The sequence below is a fragment of the Rhea americana genome, unplaced genomic scaffold, assembly GCF_003343005.1.
Source record: "Rhea americana isolate MKP2758 unplaced genomic scaffold, rheAme1 scaffold_480, whole genome shotgun sequence".
NCBI classification, from domain to species: Eukaryota; Metazoa; Chordata; class Aves; order Rheiformes; family Rheidae; genus Rhea; species Rhea americana.
Genome location: NW_028186624.1, coordinates 69,981 through 84,685, shown reverse-complemented (window position 1 = coordinate 84,685; position 14,705 = coordinate 69,981). Strand labels below are relative to the sequence as shown.

Sequence of the window (14,705 nt, the reverse complement as noted above, 5' to 3'; positions counted from 1 at the left end):
GAGGGAGGGAGGCTGGATGCTAGAGGAAAGTTAACACAAAACAGCACAGATGGAGCAAAGCAGAGTGACTTCCAAAATGTGCACACGCAGGTCTGCCGGGTGCACACAGAAACTTAATGCAAACAGCTACATAGGGCAAGGATTAATTACTGAGGGTGACTCAGAAGTGACTAAGAATGATCAGATTAAATTAAGAGAGGGGGTGCCCCAAGCCAAAAAACGGAGCTGAACTCTGGAACAAAGTCCCAGCTAGAGATGTGATGAGAGGGCAGGGTCTCCCCAGGGACGGGGATGCAGATGGCGCTGGAGCAGGTGCAGGGGACACGGAGACTAGGAGGTTTCCAGTCGACAGGTCTCTGCTACTGCAGGAGTAATAAAGGATTCCTGCCCTCACTATTTCTGACAAAAAGGAGGAAAGACCCGTTTTTACTCTAAATGGCTGCTCTGTGCCCCTCCCTGCAGCCCTTCCTAGGGTAGATGAGTCACTGTCTAGGGACCTTTATCACAACATCTCTTTTAAAGTGTTAAGGGAGTCCCTGCTACTCCTACCCCAAGGCAGGGCACAAGGAGAAGCAGCAGGAGCTCCCACAGGACCTGCCCCTCTCCTGTGCTGTGCCAAGATCCCCCGGAGCTGAAGCCCGCCTGCCCGGCATCCCCTCTGCACCTCTCTCCCCGCTCACCTTTTGCATTTCGGGTCGGTTGTTTGTGTTTTGCAGATGGATAGCACGTGCTCATGCGAGAGCCAGCGGCACAGTCTCAGGCAGAAAATGCAAACAGATGATTTTTAACCAGCTCTTCAGGGCCGCGTGAAGCTCGTTCTTCACCCAGGGCTGCTCGCTAAGGTCACTCCAGCATCAGAGGAGGGCAGAAAGAGCATGTGTCTGCCCCGAGGGCAGGGACGGCAGCGTGTTCGCCTCCGGGGGGTTGAGCGGGCACTGCTCAGGTCTGGTGTTCCTAATCAACGGATATGGATCGCCAGCAATCCAGACTTCTCATGAGTCAGTCGGAGATCTTCCACGCAGCCCAAAGCCGCAGTCACCAGCTCCTACCGCACAAGGGTCTGGCTTTAGGCTATCAGACCTACAGCCTGCTGCATGCAGCACATGCAGGTGGCCAGCCCCACCGAGAGGCATGGAACAACCCCTCCTCCAGCACCAGGCCACCAGCACCGGGCCACCAGCACAGGCTTGCAGCTGCCATCCCCACCACGGCTGCAGCGGGTCCACTCGGGAACGGCCACTGCCACCCCGGGAGCACCTGCATGCATGCAGACACCTTTGCTCTCCGAGCAGTGCAGGCTCGCTTGCAAAGTTCTCCAAACTTACAAACAATAGAGGGAACAGGCTTGCTTTCCTGCATCTACAGATAGTCATTCTTGCATGCTGCAGCCCTAGGACCTCACTCTCCTGTGCTGGATTGTGGGAAAACCTGCACAAAGTCGGTTCAGTGAAAGCTCCTCGCATCTCAGCTGGCGGTCCAGCACAGGATCTCCATCTCAGGAGGAGCCCCTGCCAAGCGGCCTGCTCAGCTTTTAGCCACCTGCTCATGCAGCATCCAATAAAAAYACTGAGGGGAAAACATTTCAGAGACAGAGGTGGGCCTGCATCACTCATGCAACACATTCAGCTCGCCTCCGACCTCCYGCCGTGGGTCCAAGGGCAGGGCGGACAACGTGGACACCGGGCAGGGCTCCCTGCACCCAGGCACCAGGCCGGATCTGGCCCTTGCTGCACCGCGGGGCGGGGGCTCGGGTCCAGCAGCAGCGCCTGCACAGGAGGAACGGGCTCCCCAGCCACCCGGCACCACTGCGCCCAAGCCCTGCCGGCACAGCAGATCCCTCCCGATGCTTCCCRCAAGCACCCCGTAATTAAACGGCTCCGACTTCCCAGTGAACTTTCTGCAAACTCTAAGCAATGCAGAGCCAAGCAACAAGCAGAGCACAAGCAGGGCAGGATGTGGGCAGTACCTCTGTATTGCTGGCTGGGCCGTGCACACCGTGCGAGGGAGCTGTCAGCAATGCTGTTAGGGCAGGAGCACGCCGGAGCCACTGTTACRGCTTTCCTCTCTCTGCGACCAGATCTTTCAGCAGCCCAGACCAACTGTGCGGGAAAGGCACTCAGCAACGATCTGCTGGAGCTCCAGCTCCACCCCTAGCAGCTGCGATTGGCTCCGCGGTGCTCTGCAAGGCTGCACCGGCCCGGCAGCCTCCCTCCAGATCCAGCTCCTACTATCACCAGGAGCTTCCAGAGAGCCGGCAGGCCCTGGTCTTGGGGCAAGCTGGACCAGTCAGGGAAAGGCAGAGCTGTCTGGCTTCATGCAGCATGGCTAAATCAGAGCACTGGCAAGGGATTTTCCTTACTGTAAGAATATAAGGATGTGACAATTTGATTTGCAAGGCAGAGACTGTGAAGGGTATCAGGGGCTCCGGGGGAAGGAACTGACTTTCAGCTTCACACTTCTGCAGATGACGCACTTGCTTTGATGCTCTGGATTTATGGAGGGAGCATGTCTGCTCTGCGGGTGCCACCACGCACTGCTCCTCACCGCCACGCACCGCACCACCGCCAGGTTTGGCAGCGGGCGAGCCCTTCGTGCAGCAGGAGAGCCCAGAGCAGAGGGAAAGGAGTGTTCGTCCTCGGCCCAAGAACCCTCGCTGTTTCCCTGCGCAGGGGCTGGGGGCCGATCGCCACATGTGCTGTGATACTGGCATCCCGGGAGGAAGTCGACGGCTTCGCATAACACACATGGGACTGAGGAACACTGGAACACATCGAACAAGGACTGCTCGCACAGCATCGCAGTGCATGCTCTTCAGAGAGCACCATCATTTCTGCATGAAACATTTTCAAGGGAAGAAAACAAAAAAGATAAAACCCTTTTTGCCAGCACAGCCGAAGTAACTTGTTGCGAGAGGACAGACCTGCCTAACCACCTTGCCCAAAGGACGCAGGACTGGGGGAGTCGTGCACCACTGCAGGAATGTGCTCGCACAGGGCTGCTGCGTGGTGTCAAGCCTGGCGGTTGCTGCCAGCCAGGGRAATGCTGCCTGCCCCACTGCCACCGCCACTGCCATCACCATTGCCATCTCTGTCACCATCACCGTGACCACGGCCATCACCATCGCCATTGCCACCCAGCACAGCACAGCGCTGGAGCTTGCTTGCTTCCACAGCTCTTCCATTGCAGCCCGGTGTCCCACCYCTCCCATCCTGTCAATCTCCAGCCACTATCCTGCCTGGTACGCTGGAGTCAGAGACATTTGGATGCAACAAGGCAGCAACAAAAATAAGAACTAAKGGAAGCATTTTCAGGGAATCATAGAAGAACTCCAGCTTCATTCCTCATCTCTATTAACAGAGTCTGTTGAGTATTTCTGCATGTTTAGTAACACAGTGGCTTAGAAACATTCTCTGGGACAAGCTATGGGTGGATGAAACCCAGGTTTCAGCTGCTCTGTGCTGCTTGCAAGATAGCACATGTATTCGGACAGGTTCCTCCCCTGCAAAGCAGTGAAAACCAGCACCTCACCCTGCACAGAGCTGCTGTTGTACCAGCATCAGGCACTCTAACACGAGGCAGCCAGAGCCCATCAAAATATGCCCCACACTGAAAAGGCCAAAAATACCTCAGCACAGAAAAGAAAAGAGGGAAATGGCCATAGATGAAGAGCTGCACAACCCTGATGATGCAGCACCATTGCTGGCGGCAGGGTAATTCCTTAGTATTAGGATGTTAGGTAAGAAACGAGTTCAAACAAGAGGGTGAAAAAAATAAAAAAGAGTAGGGAGAGGTTCTGCTCCAAGGCTTGGAAGTGATATTCGCAGCCTGTAACGCTTATGCACACAGCCTGAAGACAGAGAGTTAATGTGGCTCTGTATGCCTCTCTGCCCACAGCACAAGTCACAGTAGGGATGAGGGTGCTGGTTCTCCTGCGTGGCGGAGGAGATCTCCCAGAGCTCACTGCTGCTCAAGGCAATATGGACTTGCATCCCGGAGGATTTTCATCTGCCTGCAGAGATGTGGAAAAACTTCATCACTTCCTCGCTTCCAAAGCCCTGTAAGACAGAGCATGCTGCGGTCCCTTCCCAAATGCGTGGCTGATCAAAGTGATTACAGGCCTCCTACGTTTCTCATGGAAGAGCTCTCCTGTCTAGGTATCACCTTTGCCAGAGCCTGATAAAACGCTGCATCTTAAGCAATATGTCTAACTGGAAAGCCTGTGCTGTACACATAACAGCAAAATCCTGGCTGGTGGGCTGGCTGTGAAGTCTCCCAGGTGCTTGCGGCTGAGCTATGATTGATGCTTATAATACGGTGATGTCTGCAGTACCTTTAAGAAATGAGTCTATTTAGTTTGATTTSCTTCTATTAAATATGCTTTGCAGATAGTCCTGGGGATTTTGCTGGTATAAAGTAGCTGGCTGAGCCACACTGCTGCACTCTTGCTACCAGGTGTCTGAAACACTCACATAGGTGGTGAAATGGACTTTAAATCACTCTCTATCACAAAAGCATGAAAGAAAAGACTTCACCAGCAATTTTTCCATTTCCTGCTTAATCTGCTTGACAGCAGTTTTTACAAACTATTTGAGCTGTGATGCTCCATGATCCTGCTTGGTTCTTTAGCTTAAAAAAAAAAAAAAAAAAAAAAAAAAAGTTAAAGAGCATTTAAGCCAAGCATCTAAGCCTCCAAAATTGACACAAGCTCCTTAGAGCTGCCACCTGGAGCCTCTGATACTCCAGTGCTAAGAAGGGCAGATCAGACAATATTTACAGTGACGCAGCTGCCATCCAAGGAATAGATATTGCTTAAATCTCTTCCTCACTTTCTTTAAGATTGCATAACTCCCAGGAATATCACGTGCTCTCTTGTAATAGCAGCATCAGCACAAGAAATGGTAAAAATAACTTGCAAGTTAATAAGTTTTTAAAATTTTTTTCAAGGTGCATGATCGCAACTCCTAGCAAACTCACCCCTGTTTATTAAGGAGCATCAGGACCTAAGCAGCAGGGTAGTTTTTCCACATTGCGCCTCCTCCCTGTGATTTTGGGCATCAGTCCCTCAAGGCCCCAGGAACCACCAGAAGAGGACAGGAAGGTCCTTTGCACCCACATGCCCTTGCTGGGAAAAGGCCTCTTTTGGCCCCAGCARTCTCCTGGGCTCCCTGGTGGAAAAGTCCCCCAGCCGTGTCCGTGCCCGTGCCCAGCTGGCAGCTTCGGGGGTGCTGGCTGCCTCATGCACACTGCTGCGCACCAAGTTCAGCTGGGCCCRCCACCCTGCCACCTCCAACGCATGCAGCAGGGAAGCTTCAAGCCAGTCCAGGAACGGAGCCCTGCACCCTCAGTGAAGAAATGAGCTGCAGTACACAGCCAGAAGTCCTTAAATAAACCATGGAAGAACAGGCTTTATGGCTCCCCACCGCTCGGTCCCAGCTGGCCAGCAGAAAGCTGGCATGCTGTGCCGAGACCACTGTTACAAGGGGGAGACGAGGAACCTTTCCTTTCCCTGGGGCTGCAGAGTCCCAGATGCTCTCCAAGGTCTCCCAGGGAGCTTGGCAGCATCCCAGCGATGCCGGGTCAGTGTGCCTGAGCAGCACCGTCCCGGGAGGCCCACTTCAAGGCTTCCCGGACAAAAATGCCTCCAAGCAGAATTCTCTTTTGCAGGAAATAATGGCAAGACTGCGTAATTCTTTACTGCCCTCCTCTGTGCCAGACAAAAGGGTACCCCATAGCTCTCCCCGACAGACCGGACAGCCTTGGCTCAGAATGAAGTACACTGGAAAATTCAGCTCTTGCTCCATCCCAGCACCCTGCCAGGGCTTAGAAATGTGTTTACTGGCCCAGAACTGGGCTAATTTTGGAACAACCTGAAATGCATCAAAATATGGAGCAGTAAAGCAGCAGCTGTGATTGATTAATCACAGTAGTGAAGCTGAAGGGTYTGATCTTTCTCAAAGGCTCTTTAACATCTCATTCTCCAAAGAAGGAGAGGTTGCCACAGCCGTGGAACAAAGCAGAGCACAAATCAGGGCCTTCTCCTCCCTGGAAGGACTCTGAACAGGCTGTGCTGTCTCTCACAGTGCCTCTAGCAGAAAAGAGAGGGAGACAGATGAGAGAACTCGCCGGGCTGGCTGCCTGCTTGGGAAGGAAATGACTTGACTGACACCTGGGGCCGGGCTTTGGGAAGCGACGTGCACGCTGCACCCGGCTCACGCAGAGGCTGCTCGGCTGGACCCTGCAAGCCCCGGGCACTGCTCCGTGCTGCCTCAGCCTCACGCGAGCGAGCAGGGGCGTTTCGCCCCTTGGAGGAGCCTCCGCAAGCCCAGATCCCGCCCGTTTCCCTCGGTGGGCACCATCTGGGAAACCTTCTCGCTCACCCATAACATTACTGCACATTCCTAGCTGCATCCCTTTTGGGGCAACTGCTGCTGCTCATGCAGCGAGGGCAGGTCTGGGGCCATCTCATGGGAGCCAGCGTCCTYGCTGCTGGAGGACTGCCAGGCACGCAGCACGCACTGCTCCAAGCTAAAATTCCCGGTCCGAAGGGCATCGGTTACTCTGTGTCTCAGCACGGAGGCACAAAGCTCCCTTTGCTTGCTCAGAGAAGCCAACAACCTTGCTGCCTGCTGAATAGTTGAACATCCCTTCCAGCCTTCTTGCCAAAGGAAGCTAAGCTTTCCTCTTACACACATTATGGCTGTGAAATATTTCAGAATCCTAGATTTTTTTTTTTATGGAAATACTTCATTTTTCCCTTCAAAAAAAAAAAGTTCTCTCTAATTTAACTCTGGTGGACATCAGTCACATTGATGACTAGCATGAAAACAAACCCTAGCRCGAAGGCAAATGCAAAAAGCTCCAGAGCCCCAGAAGAGGCGAGGGCAGAGCTTTGAAGCATCTCAAAAACCTTTGCATCTTGCATCTCCCTTCTCATCAGGAAAGATGGGCTCCTTGCTCTTTCAAACACTTCCAAACGGATCTCATCTACCCGGGGAGGAGTTGAGGGGAACCGAGACCATGGGGCATCCTGCGGCCCAGCCTAGGAAGCGTGGGGCATCCTGCTGCAGCGTAAGCACACGTAGCTTGCGGGCCCAGGTACCGGAGATCATCTACTCTCAGTGGCGCTGCTCGTCCTGTGAGCTGCCAGAAAACAGAAGCCAGCTTTTTCCAAGAGAAACCATGGTCTCTCTGGCCRCTTTGCTCTGACATACACTTCCTGAGGCACCACCAAGCCCCTGGAGCAGTGAATAATTAAAACATCTCTGGAAACGAACAAGATTTTTGTTGCAGTTGCAAGCACAGCTCCATGTCACATTACTCCCCAGGAATTCAAATCACTTCTTCGGTTCTCCTTCCTGCTCTAAGACCAGGCATGAGCATGATGACAAGCGGGGAAGTGTAACTAGAGGCATAATGTGGCCAGAGGATAAATAAGAACTAGGCCCTGCAGGATTATTGATCTGCCCTGATGGAAAAGCTCCATTTACCCCCTTTCCCAAGGGAGGGGGGAAGTTGTCTTCAAAGCCATTTGGCTAATTAGGAGTCACTGCCCAGCTCAAGGGGCATGGAAAAGGCACAGGATGGAAGGGAAACACGTGAAGGAAAATTACTATCTGGGTTTTCACAATGCACAGACAGACCCAGCTCGTGTGTGCATTCACAGCTCAATGTCCTGTCAAAGGACACTGCAGGATCTGCACAAGCACTCCGTAGCCAGGGCTAGCAAGATGCAGGTCACCTTGACAGATACAGGCAAAGCTGCAGGAAGTAGCAGTATTTAATGCTTTAAAACCTACTTTTATCTCATGTCAGTAAAACAACCAACACGTGGCCAATGCTGCACAGTCCAGCAGACAGCAAAGGGCAGTGCCAGGCTCTGCAACACCACTGATCAGACRTCAGCCTGTGGATCCCGGGTCGATTCTGGAGAAAGGATAGATGATGCTCCACTGTGCAATGCAGCAACAACTGCTGTTCCTCTCCATGCTTGCCATTCCCCTTCTCTTCTYGGGGCTATACTGTGGCATTCATGTTCCAGCATAGGGGAAGGGAGAGGAAAGCAACTACAGGCAAAGATACGGTCACCTGTGCACTGTTTAGGAGACATCCTCGCAGCAAAGTGTCTGAACTGAGAACTCCCATTTCCGCACTGTTAGTGAGACATGTCACAAGCAGAGCTGTCAGTGCTTCCTGTGCTGCTGGATGTGCCACTGGGCAGGAGGCTGCAGGCAGCAGGGAGCTGGAGCAGCCCCCAGCACTGCCACCACTCCTCCCACATCCAGCTCCCATTTCTCATCAGAGCGGAGACTTGCAGCCTGAAGCAGGGCACAAAGCAGCTCTACTCCAGGAGCAGCACTCTCCAAGCATGCCTGGAGAATGAAGCTTCGCTCGTGCCTCTGTCTCCTTATTAGAGTTCACAAATCCTGCAGCCACAGGCATGCAATGCGAGGCCATCCTTTTAGCAAGCCCAAGCCGTTATCTGTGCCCCTCTGCACTGAGGTTTCTGGACCGTTCTGCCGACTTGCACAGTTTGAAGCAACCCAATCTAGTAGCTGACCCTGGCGCCATCACACTATTAAACACGCCTACAGGATATCCCTAGAGAGGTTACTTTGATCGTGTTAGCTTATCCTCAGCTGCAGCTTTTAATCCACAGGGACAGCAAAGGGCAGCTCCTGAACCATAGCTGCCTTCCAGGATCTCAGCTCTGGCAGAGCATCTTCAGCTCTGTGCATAGGATCTGCAGCACCCAGGGAGCCTAAGCAAAGAGCCCCAGGCAGTCCCAGCCTGAAACACTGCGAACAACGCCACTGCTCACACATGGGAGGAGATATTTGGAAATGCAATTTCTGATGTCACCTTTTACCATCCAGGCAAACCGAATGCCCAGTGCAGAGCATGAGCATCGCCTTCGCGAGCCAGAGCCAGCACTGGGGACTTCCCACAGTGACACAGCAGCGGTCACCTCCTTTTCAACAGCTCCACTTGCCACCTCCCTTGGTGGAGGCATGCAGAAGGAGGCTGCATCTGCATGAGGCAGCGGACCTCCACGGCCCCCCGAGCATGCCCTTTTCCAGCTTGTCTCCTGCACCAAGCATAGTCTTTGCCAGCAGCCCTTCGCCCATGCTCCCAGCACCTGCAGCTCTATGGCAGCAGCATGGCACCGGCACCAGCGTGTGGCACCCGGAGCGCTGGGGTCCTTTGGCAGCTGCACAGAGATACCAAACAGCCAATGAACCCAGGACCTGAACCCAGGCACTGATCCGGGACAAGGTACTGGGGGGATCAGCGACCAGCTAGGGCTCTTTTCAAGGGATTTCAATGCTCTCTGATGATGGAGGGGGTGGTCTGCTACTCTTACAGGCAAAAAAATGTTGTTTTCTTCTGAGATACCCTCACAGCGAAGCCTAGATGCAAAGAGGATGCACTGGGCTTAGACAGGTATGCATTTCCCACAGGGTTCCCCTGAAGCCGGGCGGCCAGTGCATGGCGAGGCAGCTCGTGCCTCCSGGGGCAGAGCCGACGGAGCGTTCAACCTGCCGACGGGAGCGCTGCACCAGGCGTCGCCGGCGCAGCAGCACAGACACCCCCAGCTCCTCACCAGCACCCCTCTCGCAGCTCGCTCTCTGTCCACTGTCTGTCCCCTGGCAGTTCTCCATCGCAGCCTCTTTTGGCTGCTTCAGAAAGCTTGGAGCAGTCCCCATCCCTTTTCACAACAAACTAGCACAAAGCCTGCTGTGAGCCAGCAAGCGGTCAGCCGAGGTCTGGCACACAGGGCAAAGCCCAAGCACCGAGGAGGCAGCACAGAGACAGGCCACTGCAGACGGAAAAGCGGTCAGGAAGATTGGCTCCTGCGCAGGGAAAACATGGACCTCACCCAGGCTGAGCAGCATCTCACGATCTTGCAAACGRCAGTCTGCCCTGGCTGCAGCTCGCAGAGCTGAGCAGGCTGATGTCTTGTGTTTTCTCTRGCTAATACAAGCGGTGGGCGAGCAGTCTCTCTGCCCACAGCACTAGCAGTGATCTAGAGTGAGGCCGTGACAGCAGACAGCATGGAAAGACAGGCGAGCTCGCCACGAGCGGGCAGTGAGCTGCGTGATGCTCACCTGCCACTGCATCCAGAAGAAACTCGCCGGCACGAGCAGACGGTGGGTCGCAGACTGCCTGCCCGGGGCGCGTGCACGCAGGCGGGTACTTCCCTGGCACGCGTTCGCAGTGCTGGCTGCCTTTGCAATCTGGGGCTCGCGCCTGGCGTTTCAGGACTGTGCAGGAGGGAGAAGCCTCATGCCTAAACGGGTCTTGGTTACCCTGTCAGACTGCACAGGAGAGGATGGAAAGGATGCTGAAGGAGCACCCACAGCAGACCAGCTGGCAGGGCCGATGGAGGGAGCTAGTTCAGCAGCCCCGGTGCCGGGCAGCGGTGGCCGCCTGCTTAGGGAGGGAGCACGCTTCAGTGCCGGGCTCTGCTGCACACCCATCCGTGCAGGACACCTTTGCTTTGGCTTTAGCACCGTTTAAGCTCAGGGCTTCTCAGCTCTACAGACCAGAAACAAGCAGGTATCAGCAACAGCCAGCCCAGCGCCAGGATGCAAGCTTGAAATGCAGGCTGCTCGGGTGTCACTTCATTTATCAGAGGGGCTGTATGGGCGGTTTTGGTGTCTTTCTCCAGCAACACTGGGGAAGAGGAACATTGAGCGGAGTCAATTTGTTAATGTGTCTTGACCAAAACCTGCTCGGGTCCTGCACTCTGCCCTGGCCGCTAGCGTGTCCCTGAGGCCAGCATATTGCTACTGGCAGTGGCAGGCATCCTGCACATCTATCCTGCAGCTGTGCCCAGCTGCACGCAGAGCCCTGTGGCCCATCAGACACGGCAGAGGCAGGACAGGACTCCCAGGACAGGAAAACCTCAAAACTGAGGATGCTGACGACATACAAGGGATGTCCAAAATGATCCCTCATAGCAATTCCAGAGAGGGAGACTTTGGTCAGGGTATAGGGTTTCTGTCTGCATAAAGCTGGAACCGGAGTTTCCCTCCCAGAAGCAAATTACCTTTCTGGGACTCGAGCCYCAGAGTGCAGATGGCACCAGGAGTCATTTTGGTCTGTCTTCCATACCCACCCCATGCCAAGATGCAGCGTACTGTTTGTCTGCCTTGCTATAAATAGTTCCTAGCACTGCCGAGCAAAGATTAATGACTTTTCTAATTATATCACCATCAGTTGGTGGTGAGGGAATGATACCATGCAGATCTCTGCACGCTCCCCCAGCATGCTCTGTATTGCCTGTGCAGAACATACCTGTACATCTTTTACAATTTCAAGGAATCTCAAGCCACAAGTGCAGCAAAACAAAAAAAGGTGGTACTTAATATTAAATGAGACATCTGCAATAATATATGACTAGGCACAAGATACGCTTCATATCAGTTTTCCAATTAAACCTTTCTTTTAAATTGACTTGCCTTTATTTACTAGGCAGTTGCTTGTTTTGCCCTGCTGAGCAGCAGTGTTTCTCGCAGGCTTGCATAGCCCAGGCTGCAACAGGATTGATCACAGCTCTGCTGCACAGCTGCCCACATTTCATCAGCTTGTTGCAGCACTTGCACACGTATGCTGTAAAACCAGTTGTCCTTTGTCAAACATCTACCTTTCTTTTCCACATGATTTGCTAGTAGCGCACAGAGCAATTTCTGTAGCAGCAGTCTAATTTTGAAAATGCTAATAGTAGGAATGTAGATCTAGCAATGCTAGATGGAAATACCACACTAGCTGCCTTCTGCATTTTAAGTTTTCCTATTTATGACAGCACAAATAAAATGCAATTTCAGAGGGAAATATAAAGTATAGTATTTTGGTGCCAAAATAGCTCTTCACTTGCTGAAAGGCTGATGGTTACGGCAAAACCTGTTTTCTGCTGAGAAAATGGTAGTTGCATAATTTACCTTGGAAACTTACTGGAAAAGTTAACACAAGAGCCCAGGTGTGCTCCGTTTCACACCTGCAGTTCCACACGTCTCTGTCCCAGCTCTCAGCCACGTGCCGGGAAAGACAAGCCGTCCTTCCTTACACCGCTCGGTCCCCGGGAACGAAGCCTCCCGTCTCCCGCGCTCGGCAGCGAAGCCCTGAAATAGCCGGTCTCGGGCAGAAATCTCCGTCTGCCTGTCGCACTGCGTGGCAGGAGCGACCAGCAAACGCAGAGAACAGGGACGGGCAGGGGACAAGGGAGGTTATTTTGTCCGGTCCTTCGGAAACAGCACAAGGCTCCTCAGAGCAGAGGTCTGGCTCCGTGTGGGGTTTAATTTCAGTGATTTTGACCCCGACTTCAGGTCTGGCTGCTGTTCCCTCCCCCCGACCTTCCCGGGACGTCTCCAGGACAGACACCCGCGCGTCCCCGTCCGACGCAGCCCAGCACCGAGCACCCCGCAGCCGAGGCCGCTGCAAAACGACAGACGGGCTGAGGAACTGCGCTGCCCTCTCCCGCCGGCTCCGCCGAACGAGCGCGAGGAAACAACTCACCCCCTATCTGGCTGCCAAGATTTCTCATTTTTATGTATAACTGTATATTTATAGTGCCCCTTGCTATCAAAAACGAGCAAAGGGAACAGCAGATAAGACAGGCCGCAGAATTGTTTCTCGACAGTGTTTTTCAGTTTTCCACGGGGCGTCAGCAACTCTTTAAAGCCTTTTTATTACATTCCACATTAGATGCAAAATCATATTTCAAAGACACTTTAACTTTGAACAACAAAATGCAGCTTCTGTATCGTGCCACCTGCAAGCAGCGGAGACACAATCCACATTAGAAAGAAACTTCTGGCAGATGGAGGTGCTGCGGAGACCAGACTGGTCTATTTAAAATGCTTGAAAAATAAAAGGTCACGGGGAAATCACCACCTCCCTAATTATACCATTTGCTCTAATGCCATGGCGCCACCACTCAGGTTCCTAATTTAAATTGTCATTAAGCCTTGCTGCAGGCCCCATAACTTAATGAATTTTAGTATGATAGCCCATCCTCCACAAAGGAAATTAAGAACTCATTTGTACCAAGGACAGGGTGAAGAGAAAACAACACGTGGAGGTCAATAAGGACTGAAATCACAGCACGTCTCGGGCTGGMCTCCCTTTCTCACCGGGTCTCCATTTGATGCATTATTCCCATGCAACAAGCATTTTTTACAATTTCCACTTACAGCTGCTGCAGGGGATGTCAGACGGAGGAGCACGAATATGTCCCCTGAAGGYGGCACTGAACTTTCCAGAGCTGGAGGGGCAGATGCCTGGCCATGGTGGTGCTGGAGCCCACGTGGAGGAGGTCAGACTCAGTGCACGAGCCCCTAGCAAACGAGCCGCAGCAGAGGTTCCTGCGGGCACCCCGCCGGCGCAGTGCGGGGAGGCTGGAGCGCCGAGCACCTGCAGAAACCACCCCCGAGGCAGCAAGCCCCCCTTTCCCATCGCCGCCGTCCTGCTGYGGCACACGCACAGAAACCCGCGGGCTCAGGCAGATGGTACCAGGCAGCACTCACGCTTTTGTGGAGAACTGAAACCGTAAAACAGAATGTGACTTGCAACTCCTTTGCATCCAACACCTCCGTCACGGCATCGAGCCAGTCCTGGAAGCGGCCAGGCTGCAGGCGAGCTGGGCTCCCCGCTGCCTTGCGCCGCTGCCCTTCGCAAAGCAGCGGTTTTCCTGGTTGCAGCCCGCGGCAGGCGAGAGGCCGCCGATGCTGGTCCTCGCCTCCCAGCACGGCTCTGGGCACCGCACAGCTCCACCAGGACTCGCGCCTCTGCCCGGTCCCCCGGCGGGCGCCCGCCCTGGCCCCTGCCCGTGTCTGGTGGGCAGGTCTCCAACCACCGCACAGCTAACACTCAAAGCCACATAGCAAAAACCGACTGACTTGTTTTTCCTTTGAAACATTATGTAAGACCAGTAAAACATCCATTATTTTTCTTTCCTACCTAATTAGTTTATTAGACTGCAAATTACAAATCAGAAGTCTTCTCATCTTCATTCCTCCCAGCATAAAGACGGCTATCAATTTCTGAATTTTCTGGGGATTGAGTTTTACTTTTTTTTTTTTTTTTTTTTTTTCGGTATGAAAAGCTTTAACATCCACAAGCAATTAGTGAAATGAATAAAGCAGCAGCTTGTGTGTCCAGATTGGCTACGCCATAAAGATGCACCATCCTAATTGGACCGTAGAGGAAGTTTTTCAGTTCTGCACCTGATACTGCAAAACAAGAAATGTGCAAAATTCAGAAATACATTCTCATGATCATCATGATGCACTCAGCAAAAATAATTTTACACATTATTATCTGGGCAGAGGACATTCAAAAAGCTGCTTCTAGCATTTTGGTTTATTTTAAAAAATGCAGTATTTAGGGCAACTGAATCTTGTGAACTCTCTCAAGAGCCACGACTGTAAATAAATAAATAAATGAATAATAAAATAAAAAGGGGCCTTGAGCTGAGGCAAGAACAACTGTAGAAGCACCCAGGCCCTGATCCTGCCTCTCCCGTGCAGGCATCAGGACCCCTCCTCCCTTTGGAAGCGTCACCTGCTCTGGGGACGGGCGGATCAGSGTCAGCAAGGGCACAGCCGCATCAGCGACACCCCGAAAATAAAGGTGCCAAACACTCTTCGAGGCAGCACGAAAAACTCGGGCCGGGACCGACACGCGCCGGGGAGGGTTAGAGAGCC

At 53.2% G+C, this 14,705-nt stretch overlaps 1 protein-coding gene across 5 annotated transcripts in view; it reads right to left on the bottom strand.

Moving 5' to 3' along the window:
• The window catches only part of ZMAT4 (zinc finger matrin-type 4), a 74,511-nt gene extending 60,829 nt beyond the window's left edge, over window positions 1-13,682 (bottom strand). For 2 of the 5 annotated variants that reach the window (XM_085316906.1, XM_085316911.1), the window contains exons 1-2: window positions 1,967-2,112; window positions 681-1,045 (exon numbers count right to left, since the gene is read on the bottom strand). In XM_085316906.1, the coding sequence (XP_085173032.1) occupies window positions 681-689 (9 nt within the window). In that variant the 5' untranslated portion in view covers window positions 690-1,045; window positions 1,967-2,112. Of the gene's footprint in view, window positions 1-680; window positions 1,046-1,966; window positions 2,113-11,955; window positions 12,192-13,526 lie in introns of those variants that run through there. The other 3 variants (XM_085316910.1, XM_085316908.1, XM_085316907.1) reach the window with 3 other exon arrangements.
• Window positions 13,683-14,705: the final 1,023 nt, after the last annotated feature.